General features: G+C 38.3%; 1 protein-coding gene across 1 annotated transcript in view; it reads right to left on the reverse strand.

Annotated features, from left to right (window-relative positions):
* The window catches only part of LOC113234591 (1-phosphatidylinositol 4,5-bisphosphate phosphodiesterase epsilon-1-like), a 125,593-nt gene that overhangs the window by 85,928 nt on the left and 25,800 nt on the right, over nucleotides 1-13,865 (reverse strand). The window contains exon 2 of the mRNA XM_026469945.1: nucleotides 7,741-7,914. Coding sequence (XP_026325730.1) covers nucleotides 7,741-7,914 — 174 coding nt within the window. The remainder of the gene's footprint in view (nucleotides 1-7,740; nucleotides 7,915-13,865) is intronic.

Genomic DNA, 13,865 nt, shown 5'->3' on the forward strand with positions numbered 1-13,865 from the left:
AGTATAGTTATATAGTACGTTGTATAGTATAGTTGTATAGTATAGTTGTATAGTATAGTTATATAGTACGTTTTCACGTACATTAATGGCGAATCTGAATTATATATAATACGCGCTCTTAACACGTTCATCGCCATGGTGGGTCAAAATGACTGGCATCTCATCTACCTATTGGTCCATGGGGGGTTAACTTTCCGATGCTCGTTCACGCCGCAGGTGGCAAACGCTACGTATTTAGCCATATAACATGACCGGCGTAGACCTGATGAACTGCTGTTGCCACTTGGTTTTTAGAATTTTTGATGGCAACGTACTTTTCTAGACTAAGAGGAAAAAGCATATATGTTTTGAATTAAAAAAAAAACTACTTTATTTTCAAATTGGATTTAAAAGTTACAAACTAAGCAAAAAAATGGTTAATGTGAAATGTCATCTCAAATGAAAGACGTACTTACGTCAGTTAAACATCGATCCAACATTACGTGTACATACTCTGCCCGGCATTGCGATCGGTTTAAAATGCCCGGCACTAAATATAATCTCAAACTAGAGACAAATAATGAAATATCGCGAAAAAAATTGTATACGTATACCAATGAGACAACAAACAGTCATATTTTGAACATTTTTGAAAATTCTATTAGGCGACGAACGTGTTTAGGATGCTGGTGAGTATTATAGGCATATGGGACTTGTCAACTTATATCTCAGTGTGACGGTCGCAGTGGCAGTGCCCCTCAGATCTTTGCGATTTAAAGCTGCAACTGTTATGGACAGGCATGTCGCTTACCACCAGGCAGACGACTTGTTCGTCCCGTCACTTGATATCATAAAAAAAACAACAAAGTTCAATTATACAATAACAATTTTGATGGTCTTAGTAAATATTGTTTTCGTGAAAGTGAATAAGGTTTCTATCTCATCTCATCTTATCTTTCGCCGTGTTATTTAAGACATTCCAATTTGGTTACGGGATGAATTGTAAATACAAAAATGTAGCGATACCTGTTGGGGGAAGCAATTTAAGCGCAACAAACACACTTTAATCTCTAGTATCACTTAACTGCGCGTTATATTTAACAATTTGGTTTAGCCCAGCTTAACATTCAATACGGTTCAAATAACTGGACTTTTGTATTAATCCGTATAGAGATGATAGATCCCCATGGCGCGGCTGTGTTCGGTTATTCAGCTCTAGGCATCGAGTAACTAGGAATAGAGACGAAATGTCATTTGTTTGCATTACAGTGCGCTCCGATTGGCCAGCCTGAATTCGAAACAAATTGACGGGTGTCGTCAATTGTTTCACTTCGAATCGACCAGTTTAACTTGACCTTTGCTGTAATGGACGAAAATTGAAAAATATTTAGTTACCAATGAAATGTGATTCCGTTTGTTTTGTAATTAGACGTTTTGCTGTTTTTCCCACATCACCGAATGGGACAGCCCCCAATTGTTAGAGATATTATCTTTATTACAATAAATACAGAATATATTTGGAATATACGGAAACGTACACACAGGTCAGTTGTTGGCGCTGTATCAAGGTAAACAACTCTTTTATGGGGAACTGTATACGTTTTTACAATAAGATTCCGGAGCACATATTAAGTTTATCATTTCCTAAGTTTAAAAACTACATTAAAAATATTTTGATCGAAAAATCATTATACAAAATTGAAGACTACGTGTTAGATAAAGATGTATGGAAAGACGACATGGCTCCAGAATCCACACAAATTAGATTCAAAGTGTATTCCATAGCATTTAAGTTTATTTGAAAAGAGCAATCCCTAGAGTTTCTTGCTCGTTCTTCTCAGGGAGTTCAGCGTAGTGAACGAGCAGTAGCTTAAATGTGACGTTTTCAAGTGTAAATTTATTTTACCTATGGAATAAATAATCTTTGACTTTGACTTTGACTTTGTACTATTTCAGTTTTCTAATATGTGATTTCAGCGCAAACGAGAGTTGATATTTAAAAGTGATATAAGGTCCATTCGCCTGATGAGATGCTATGGATGGATGGCCCTTATTTTGTCTCTATTTCTGGTTACATACTCGATGGCTCTAGGTCTTCATAACATTTTATTTTCATTACAATTACACCTATATGCCAAGTTTTATTGAAACCGGTTAACGGAACGTGGGTGAAATTCAATAAGCCGGATTTATCCCCTACTTTGCCACCCTTAGAGGGGGAATATTAAATTCTACCACTACCGAGGTACCCTTTGTAACTAGTAAAAAATCATCGACGAATACAGACGAATTGAGAATCTCCTCCTATTTTGAAGTCGGTAAAAAAAGAGGAACGAATTGAGCAGCTAATAATTGTAACGTTTTTATAAAAAAACCGACCTCAAAAGTTCGTGGAACATCTATTTCCCAAGTTATATTGAAATCGGTTACCGGAAACTGCGCGAAACCGGATTCATCCCCTAGTTTGCTACCCTTAGAGGTGGAATATTTTCTTCAAATTTAAATGGGATCAATTAGGAGATACCCTCTTTCCAACAAAAAAATAATCATCAAAACCAGTTCACAAAATGCTGAGTGATCGCGTAACTCACATACAAAAAAATACCGTCTAATTGAGAACCACTTCCTTTTTATATTTTCCTGCATTTGTTTCTCTCGTGAGTTTGGGTGTAATTTGTGGTTATATAGATTTTAAGGCTTTCGTGGTTATTCACTAAATGATTACCACTAATTTCAGGTTTCTTAGCACGGTATGACTTCTTTTTATTAGCTTCAAGAGCAGACATATCTGTCTACCCTCTTGCGCTGTCGACGACCTTCATCGCGATTTGTGGCGTTACCATTGTCACTCACTTTTTTCACACAAACCACACTCACTGTATCCACACGCGAAACTGAACTCGAGGTGTTTTAGTTTTCATTAGCACGCATTAAGGACCGGATTCCATGCACTGGACAGTTTAAAACCATCATCACGGTTTTGTACTTCGTGATCTCGATGGCTTCTCGTACCAACCATGGTATGTAGTGACTTTCTGGCGACAGTACCCGGGGGCTATGCAACTCGATCCAGTGGTTAGTGTCAGTCTGCGTGAGTGTGTAACCGTTCCGAAATATCGGGGAAATAAAAGCACCCGCGGTACAGGATTTCCCTAGGGGCTATGAGTGTTGTGTTAAAAAATAATAATAACATCGAAGACTCTTCGTTTCTATATGGACTCTGAAGTTCTTCATTAAATTGTATAGTATGCAATGATAGTTATCGGTGCCATTATTGATGAGCTCTCGCTAATTCGAAGCAAAGTATACTCAACAGCAACTGCCTCCGTGGTAGGAGAAATATTTATTTAGCCTTCTTTTATTTATCTAATGGCTTCGGATGTAATTCGTGCAAGTCTATGTGTGTGTCATACAGGGTTTCCCTAGGTCGGGGTTATGAATATGTGCGTTATTATTATTATGTGATTATTATAAACGAACTAGTGGAATAATTTCACAAAGGATATAAAAAAATAACAGCTGTTAAATAGGATGATAATGACCATCTAAAAATGCGGTAATAACAACTCTGAATAAATATTAATCACCCAACGAGTTCACTGGAGTGCATTTCACCGTATGTTATTTTTTAATTAAGCCCCGTACACACTACACGCGGCTAAGTGGTCCTACACACGAAAATTGTTTGCACAAATTTGATATTACTTGAGAGTTCCGTCCGTAAATTTCAATGGAAATAGGATTTAGTCGGGGTTGGAATTTCTGTGATGACATCACTTACAAGTATTAACCCTCGACGAAAAATAGGCGAAACGATTACTAACCGACTTCAAAAAAAGGAGGAGGTTCTCAATTCGACTGTATGTTTTTTTTTGTATGTATGTTACGCGATAACTCCGGTGTTTGTGAATCGATTTACATGATTCTTTTTTTGTTGAAAAGAGGGTACCTCCATAGAGATCTCATTTAATTTTGAAGAAAATCATCCATCTCTAAGGGTGGCTGTTAACACATGAGGATTCATTTTTATAAATAGCGCATAAATTTTATTGTAAGGAGCAATTATTTTAATGGCTGATTTTGCTATTCTCCAATTCAAGGCGTTTTACTCTCAGTATACCTATACTTTTAACTGCCTCCGTGGCCGAACGGTTACCATGCCGGACTGCCACGCAGAGGTCCTAGGTTCGATTCCCGGGCCGGGAGAAATATTTGTATGGCCTACATTTATTTCTCTCGTGAGTTTGGGTGTAATTTGTATTTGTCTATGTATGTGTCCATGGCACCCGCGACACAGGGTTTCCCTAGTGCGGGGCTATGTTGAGTGTGTGCGTTATTATTATTATTATTATTATTACTTTGAGTAGTGAGAACCGATTTTTATTATCTCCTGTATCAAGTTCCGTATAGTCGTGAACTAGGGGATGAATCCGGGTTTGCGCACTTTCTGGTAACCGATTTCAATAAAACTTGGTAATTATATGTAGTTCCACGTACTTTTGAGGTCGGTTTTTTTAGTACTCTGTACTAAGATTATATTAAATAGTGACAGACATAACATTAATACGAGGAATAAAAATAAACTAGCTGTTCTCGACAGTCAACTTCACAAAGTCGCAAATTTATTTAAGAGGAAATGTATACGCTTCTATAATGAGATTCCGGTTGAAATACAAAATTTGCCATTAACGAGGTTTAAAACTATTGTCAAACAATAGCTTTTTCTCATTATACAACTTCTGCGTACTTGGATAACAAGAATCGGAATCCGACCCGTTTAGCCCTTGCAGGTAATCTCAATCTAAGACATTTGAAATAAATATTGTAAATGTTAAACACATTGAAATTATATTTAAAAGAGCACCACCTGCCACCTTACCTATTTCTGCCGTCAAGCAGTAATGTCAGCATTACTGTGTTCCGGTTTTGAAGGGTGATTGTGAAATCACAGGCACATGGGACTTGTCAACTTATGTCTCAGGGGGACGGGCGCAGTGGCAGTGCCCCACAGAACTTTGCTATTTGAAGCTCTGAGTGGCACTGTAACTGTTATGGACACGCGTGGTAGCTTACCATCAGACGCACGACCTTTTCGTCAAATCACTCGATATTATATATATAAAAAAACATAAGTTAAATCCTATATTCAAAGTATTTTAATTAAAAAGAAACATTACAAAAATTTCTATAAAAAAAAGACCTCGAAAATTCATTGAATTAACTACATCTATTTGTTTCATTGAAATCGATTACCGGAAAGTGAGCGAAACCTCATTCATCCCCTAGTTTGCCACCCTTACCCAATATTTTCTTAAAATGTAAAGCCCCCTTCTTCTTTTTTCTTATCGTGTCAATACTTCTTTTATTATAGGACTATATTGGCCCTGAATAGTACGTTGCTATTTTGACTGCGCTGTCCGTAACCGCGTAGAGATCTTCCCTCGTACATGTATTAGGACACAAGGGGCACAACAGCAAGTGCTGCATGGACTGCGTTGGGGCACTGCAGTCACATTGGGTTTGACTAGTACGCTTGAAACCCCATTTACACATCGTGTCTCTGCAGCGTCCTACCTGAGTGCGAAGGCGATATAACCGCTCACGCGATACATGCAGCCATGGACGCATACCACACCTAGAGGTGCCGGTGATGATTTTATACCGATTTATCGGATATCGAAGTTATAACAGGTAAAAGGACTAATATTAATTGCTATTTCGGTAACTACTCTAGCAAACCATAAAGTTTTTAATGCCTGGGTCTGTCATTTAAAAAAATAAACAACTTCAAAAATACGTCACGACAATCGTGTGTGTAATTGTTTGGGCTGGTGATTTCGGTGTTTATTTATTGAAAATATACCGTAAGTAGCGTTTTTTAAGTTTACCCTGAATATAAATGTTTATAAACTATACATTAAGGAGTAATTTCATGGTAAACGTTAGAACCACTCAAACGGAATATTATCATATTTATCCACGACACTAAAAATTTCATTAGTGCTTTTTAAGTGCAGGATTTGCGGTGTATGTATTACTGCATTTTATTTGAGATGTTTTTGTTGGTAGTACGAAGGGTATTTATTTAGCAATGCAGAATAATAATTTTTATTTATAAAAACTTGTATTTAAACTAATTTGCGAAACCAAATACCCGACATTTTGCGGTAGGAGGAGCGCATCGCGTGAGCGGTTAAGGACACTCCACACTGGCCACCGCATGTCGCAACCTGGTGGTAGTTGCTCTTGAGGTACGATGAAACCAGGTGGTGCGGGATTTTTCCGTTTCCACAATGCACATCTAGTGACAGTTAGATGGTCACTCGTTTGTGGTGCGCAGGAAACTTTTACGGCTTTTGAGGCGAGCTCGGAGAATTTGATGTTATGGTGGTGGTAGTAAATGGCACTAATACACACCCTCTTTTCAACAAAAAAGTATACATACAAAAAAAAAACTACTGACTCCGTAATTAGAAATGTTGAGAGAAAGTACGGTCTATAGACGTATATTAATTTATAATAAAATACCAGACTTCCTTAATATAAAAGAAAATGACAACATAATCAAAACTAAATTAAAGTCTCTTCTGATAAATGGGTGCTACTACAGCGTGAGAGACTTCATGTACTCTCCTATAAGATGATTTAAAAGGAGTTATAAACGCAACTCTTCAATAACATAACGTGTCCATTTTAAGACCGTTAGTTTATGTTCTGTTTTTGTAAATTATTCGAAATCATTAATTTACTACACCCCAACGGGGTATGTTAGTAATTGTAGCCTGTGGTTAAAGTTGGATATAAATAAGACTGCCGTTAAACAATAATATCATAACATATACGAGGGCGGTTTGATAATGATGGCTTATGCTTTTACATGAATTTCATGTTAGAGCTCTTACACATGATGCGGCATCGTTTCACATTGCGACATCATATCGTGGAAATCAACGACGAGCAACGTAAACATTCACGATACCACATCGCAACGTGTCACGACCATACGACGCACGGTACGACGTCGTATCGTAGAAACCCACGGTGCGCTCCCCAGTGCCACATTCATTTGTTATTCAATATAAAGATGACTTTGCATTAATATTTACTAATTTAGTTAAGCTCCCCGAATTTTGTGAAAAAAAAAGAAACTTATAATTAAATTCTGAAAAAAAACATTGTTAATTTTTTTTATGAGCCTGTGCAGTCCCACTGCTGAGCAAAGGCCGCCCTCCCCTCTCTGCACACCTCTCTATTTTGCGCCACTGAGGTCCAGTCCTTTAGGAATCGACGCCTTGGCCTTTCTATCTTCGGGGATCCATTCTGTGGTACCCTTCGCCAACGACTCGTCTGACATGCGACAGACGTGACCCGCCCAGTCTCGTTTTAGTTTACCGGCTAGTTGGCCCACATCTACGAATCGTGTTTTGGAGCGCAGATCACTGTTCCTAATTGGGTCTGACAATTTAATTCCCAGGATGCTGCGCTCCATAGCTCGTTGGCAGACCCCAAGTTTGAACTTTTGCCGTGCTGTCAGTGACCAGGTTTGTGCGCCGTAGGTGAGCATGGGTAGAATACAAACGTCCATGAATTTCTTTTGAGCGTGAGCAAAAAAAATTTAGAAACAAAAATAAAAACAGATCCAAAAATTAAAATGGCGTAGTGTTCAATGGAGATATCGAAATATTACAAACCTATGCAAAGAAAAGGCCGCTGCCTATACAAAGGTGATACTAACCATTCATCAAAAAAGGAAATAGTTACCTTAATTCCCTTAAGAAAGCGCCAAAGAAAGGTATCAGCCGGCACTCCGGCATCGCCAACGCCCGTCCCAAAGCCCGTTCGTATTCAGCCGATAATAAAGCAGCGGAGAGGAAGTCTAACGATGGCAGAGACTCGTCTGATATACTGAACCAGAAGGACTTTAGTTTGTTGGATCTGGAATAGAAAGAATAGATTTTTTAATGCCTTTTAAATTTTAAATTAACACCTTATATACTATCGTCGTTACCATTAAGCAATCACCCTCAGGATTAATTTAATTTAATTAAATAAATTTTAAAAAACAGCTCTATCAGCCTATTACGGGTATGCGTTTGCATGGTTAAATTACGGCTTGATGCTATGGGGAAACAGTGCCCAGGTGAATGATCTCTTTATTCTACAAAAAAAGTGTGTACGTGTGTACATCACGAATATTAAACAGATGGATCTTGTTGACCACTTTTTAAAAAATTACAAATATTAACCCTACCGTCTATGTACATATTTGAAATGGCTAAATTTATTAGAAAAAATAGTGAACTATTCATTAGTGCTGCATCCACTTCTATAAGACCGTCTAGATATAAGAATATATTAAGCCTTCCGCAAAGTACATTAAGCATCTATTAGAATAGTCCGTATTATAATGCGATAAAGATTCACAATAAACTACCCGAATACCTAAGATGTGAGACAAATTACAAAAATTTCACAAAAAAATTAAAAGTGTTACTAATTGACAAGTGCTATTATAACTTAAATGGATTTTAAATTGACAATCTTGCGTAGTTTTTGGTTAAATTATGTTGTTATGTTGCGTTAGGTATTTGACGAAGGCTCATGATGGATAATTGACATGTTATTTTAATCGAAATTGTACTTTTATTATTATATTTTGTAATGTGTGAACAATAATGTAAGCCAAAATGTGGCGACTAAGTGCCATACCCCTGCGGGGTGTCATAGCAATAAGTACTAACCTAATGGAACGTGTATTGTTATGACTTGCATTTAAAATAAATAAAATAATAATAATTTTACGTCCACCAATATATCCTTGTGTAAGAGTTCGTCCAGGGAAGTAGTTTTAGCAGCAATTGCAACGCTACACTTGGGATTTATAGGCGATTGCATCGATGCAAGCGCACGTGTGTAACTACTCTAACACCGGACGACGTAACCGCCTCCCGTACCCCGCACACCGCATCGTACGGAGTCACTGCCCCCGCACCCCGCGCACCCCGTCGACCTACCCACTCGCTGATACCCATACTAGTTGGGCGAACGGCCGACAATGTATAAGTATGACGGCGCTACTGGCGTTGGTGGAGTTCTGTTGATTATAAGGTTGTCGGGAGAGTAGTATAGTTACCTCCGCAGCCTCTTACGTAGTAAGTTTGAAGTTCAGAGTTCAAAAGGGTAAGGAATTAGCGGTAATAAATCCAATTTTATAAATATTCATTCCAGTTTTAACAATATTTATGATCTTTAAAATGTTTATCGTACAAGAGATTTTTAATAACTGGTAAACTGTTCAAAAAAAAATAAGAAGAGAAGACGTGTTCGCTGCCGCAATCGGGCTGGGAGTGGCGATGGAACGGAAACAAAATCAGAATGCGAGGCAATAGAACTATGGAAATTCAAAAATTAAATTAAATACGAGTGGCTAGGAACCGGAGAAAGGCGATAAAAAGGTGGGATGATGATGTAAGGAGGTCACATACTCATAAATCCGCACCAGGGAAACCCTGTATTGCGGGTGCTATGGACACATACACAGACAACCACAAATTACACCCAAACTCACGAGACAAATAAATGTAGGCCATACAAATATTTCTCTCGGCTCGGGAATCGAACCAGGAAATTCTGCGTGGCGGTCCAGCATGGTAACCGTTCGGCCACGGAGGCAGTTTGAGCAATAAACGCAGTTTAGTCGCAGTAAAGCTCCTTGTGAAAGAGTTCGTCCAGGGAAGTACTGCCACCTTACCTATATAAGGGGTGAAATTACAGGCACATGGGCGTCGTCAACTTATGTCTCAGGGTAACGAGCGCAGTGGATTGCCACTCAGATCTTCATGATTTAAAGCTCTGAGTGGCACTGCAACGTTATGGACAGGCGAGTAGCTTATTATTATATTTTTACATTCCTTTATTTTAAAATAAATTCTACTTTGCATTATTTTCATATGAATAAAACTGAATGTAAAAAGACCGTCAAATTTTGGCTTAAGAGTAAAACCTACAATGATACCGAGGACTTGTTGGAAGTTATTTCATAATTTATATTTATATAATAAGTAATGTTTAACTACTTATCTTTTATAAATTGTAACGACTTATAACTACTTATCTTTTATTCGTTAAATTTATAAAATCTTTATTTTTTTTAAGCTTTGTTATGAAAAATGCACTATTATGCCTAAAATACAGGTACACATGTACTTAGTTTAGGCATCGCAATTGCACTATTAGGCACTAAGAGTAAAATGTTTAATTTTACCATGATTATTTTATATAATTTAGATTTTTTTTTGGTTTATTACTGTCTATTTTAATATTTTATCTTCAATTACATTGTTTTCATTATAATTGTATTAGATTAAGTCATATTGAAATAAATTTATCTTATCTTATCTTATCATCAGGCGCACGACTTGTCCGTCCCGTCATTTGAGCTCGTTTCAACTGAGCTTCGAATAAGTGTTTTATTTTGATCCCATACATATCTTTGGTCCATTTGAAACTGAATCTACTCTCTATCGACTCTACGAATCTATCTAAAAAAGGGAAATGTATACTCTATTCCCCTACAAATAGAAGCCATCTATCACGTACCATGATATGTAATATATAAAAATGATGCTATAAAATTTTTTGCAATATTCAATAAAACTAGTATGATAGACGGTTTCGTGGAATCGTAAAGGGCGGGTAGGCAAGTGAAGCGAGCCGGGAATGTTTCCACTTGACGTCATCTGAAACTATCGAGTATATAACCAGAAATAGAGACGAAATGTCATTTAATTTGTTTGAAAACTATTCTGCCACATTACTGTGACAACTGCGCTCCGATTGGCCAGCTCGAATTCGAAACAATTGACGGGTGTCGTCAATTTTAAATTAGAAACTATGACTAATCATTATCAAGATTTCATAGGGTTTACCATTTTGTTTGACATCGGTTCTGATAGTAATCGAGGCTTATGGTGCTTCCACTGTTTTTTTTCTTCCGTGGAAATAAATGTAGGATTTACAAATATTTCTCCCGGCCAGGGAATCCAACCCAGGACCTCTGCGTGGCATTCCAGCATGGTAACCGTTCGGCCACCGAGGCAGTTATGTGACATTATTATGAAATAAAAATTATTTAAGTAAGAATTTGATTCATGCCTCCGGATTCTCATTGAGTATGCAAAGGCTATTGATCAGTACTTTGCATGATCATAAATCAAAGACCAATTATCAAATAAGTCCTGACATGATCTATGACGAAGGTGTACCCCACAATATCTCCCTTACGGTAATATCCCTTCGGCCGCGTACGAAACCGGTAGTTCATTACCAGTTGCAAAAGTAACATAATTATATATTTTTTCTTTTTTATAATATTAATTGCACAGGAAAAAGACACAGAATACATTTAATATAATTTCAGTACAGAGTACTAAATAAAAAACCGACCTCAAAAGTACGTGGAATTACATTCAACAAACCCGGATTCATCCCCTAGTTCGCCACTACACGGGACTTGACACAGGAGATAATAAAAATCGGTTCTCACTACTCAAAGTATATTGAGAGAGAAAAACGCCTTGAATTGGAGAATAGCAAAATCAGCCATTAAAATAATTGTTCCTAATAATAATAAAATTTAGCGCTATTTATAAAATTGAATCTTCATGCGTGCACAGCCATCCATAGAGGTGAATGATTTTCTTCAAAATTAAATGGGACCACTATGGAGGTACCCTCTTTTCAACAAAAAAGAATCATGAAAATAACAAATACCGGACTTATCGCGTAACATATATACAAAAAATACATACATACGATGAAATGTGATTCCGTTTGTTTTGTAATTAGATGTTTTGCTGCTTTTCCCACACCACCGAATGGACCAGCACGTTATTGTTAGAGATATTACCTTTATTACAATAAATACAGAATATTTTTGGAATATACGAAGACGTACACACAGGTCAGTTGTTGGCGCTGTACTATTGAGAGTTGATATTTAAAAGTGATACTCGTATTTTTGCCCATTTGCTTGATGAATTGCCAGGGATGGATGGAACTTATTTCGTCTCTATTTCTGATTATATACTCCATGGAGTTTCAGTTGAATTGCAGTGATGGCATTCAGTCATTAAATCACTAACGATATATGTTGCCTTACTAAAACTACCATGGAAATTAGTATGATTTTCTTAATTGTTTAATCAACAATACAGTCTTCAAATGATATGTGCATAATATTAAGTAGTAGACTACACTATTAACGTGCAGAATACGAAAAGTACAAAATACTGCCACTGACACTCTGTCTACACACAATAGAGACGATTTAAAAATAGCGGACTCGGGTGCGTAGACTTCAGAGAGATTTACAACTGCGTCACTATAGTCAAGTGATATGAGAGTACATTCTAACTAAAAGATCATATAAAAAGGCTTCAATTTCACAAACGATGACAGATAACATGGGTATAATGGCGGGTGGAGAGAAATTTGTTTGTCATGCTACATCTAGATTTATATCGGTGTAGAAAAAATTTGTTATCGATTTCGCAACTATTTATATGAGTAAGGAGAGCGGTGAGGAAGGGGCGGGGGTAGGTAATTTGTCCACCCGCGCAGCACACCCTAGAGGTGTGCAGCCGGTGGGATGAGCAGCGCCGCACTCTAACGGGGACTGTAGGGCAGGACCTCTCGCTGCCGAGCGTGGTTGCCGCCATGCTCGATAGCGAGGAGTCCTGGGAGGCGGTGGCTTCCTTTTGCGCAGAGGTTATGTCGCAAAAGGAGGCCGCGGAGCGGGTGCGCGAGGACGCGGCCGACGCGCACCCGCTCCGGCGCAGACGTACGGGGAGAAGGCGAAGGCAGTTCGCTGCTCGCCTGATCCCCTAGTGAGACCACCGGTCTCTGGACAGGGACTCCGGAGTCTGCATTGCACGGCCTCACTCGTCTGGGGGGCGGGTCGGAGGACAACCGACTCGCCCCTCCGTTGGCGCGGGAGCCCTGGCGTAAGCTAGGGCGGCCGGGCGGCGTCGTGGTGAATGTTCACTGATCCCACGGCGCCGACTCAACCGGCGAGAGGGAAACCCGGGGGGGTTTTAGTGGGGTAGGCCCTCCAGTCTGGAGGGAGAGTCCCCACATAACTCCTGACTCTCCCTGGGCTCAGGGGTATCCATAAAGATTTCCCCCCCGTCAAAAAAAAAAGTAATTTGTCCACACTTACTGCAACCTATTAACAGGCAGCTAATGGACCATACTCATAGATTATTTTTGTAGCAGCAGAGCTCCTTGAGAAAGGGTTTGTCCAGGCAAGTACTGCTACCTTACCTATTTCCTTCACCAAGCAGTAATATGAGCATTACTGCGTTCCGGTTTTGAAGGGTAAGTGTGCTGGTGAAATTACTGACACATGAGACTTTTTATTTTTTTATAATATCAAGTAAATAGAATAGAATAGAAATCATTTATTCTGTATGAAACACAGTATACACACATTACATTACTAAAAAAGAACACATAACAGTTTGCGACTACAAAATTAGATATAGATTGAAGCACAGCATGAAGAAAATAATAATAATAATTGAAATATAAAACAAAAGATAACTTAAATAAGTAATTAATGTAACGGATAATAATTAACAAAACTGGCAGCGTGTGCGCTGTGCCGTTACAGAATTCGTCAGACGTGACGGGAGGAACAAGTCGTACGCCTGATGATAAGATCTGAATTTAGTCTGTTAAGTAAGTTTTCACGCCTCAACAGCTGAACCAAATTTGATGAATTTTGGTACAAAGATAGATGGGACCTAGGAGAAGGACATAGGCTTGCTTTCTATCACGAAAATAAATCTTAAAAGGGATGAAATAGGGGGTGAAAGCTTGTGTGG

Source organism: Hyposmocoma kahamanoa, unplaced genomic scaffold (genome assembly GCF_003589595.1).
Source record: "Hyposmocoma kahamanoa isolate Upper Pololo Valley unplaced genomic scaffold, ASM358959v1 85, whole genome shotgun sequence".
Taxonomy (NCBI): Eukaryota; Metazoa; Arthropoda; class Insecta; order Lepidoptera; family Cosmopterigidae; genus Hyposmocoma; species Hyposmocoma kahamanoa.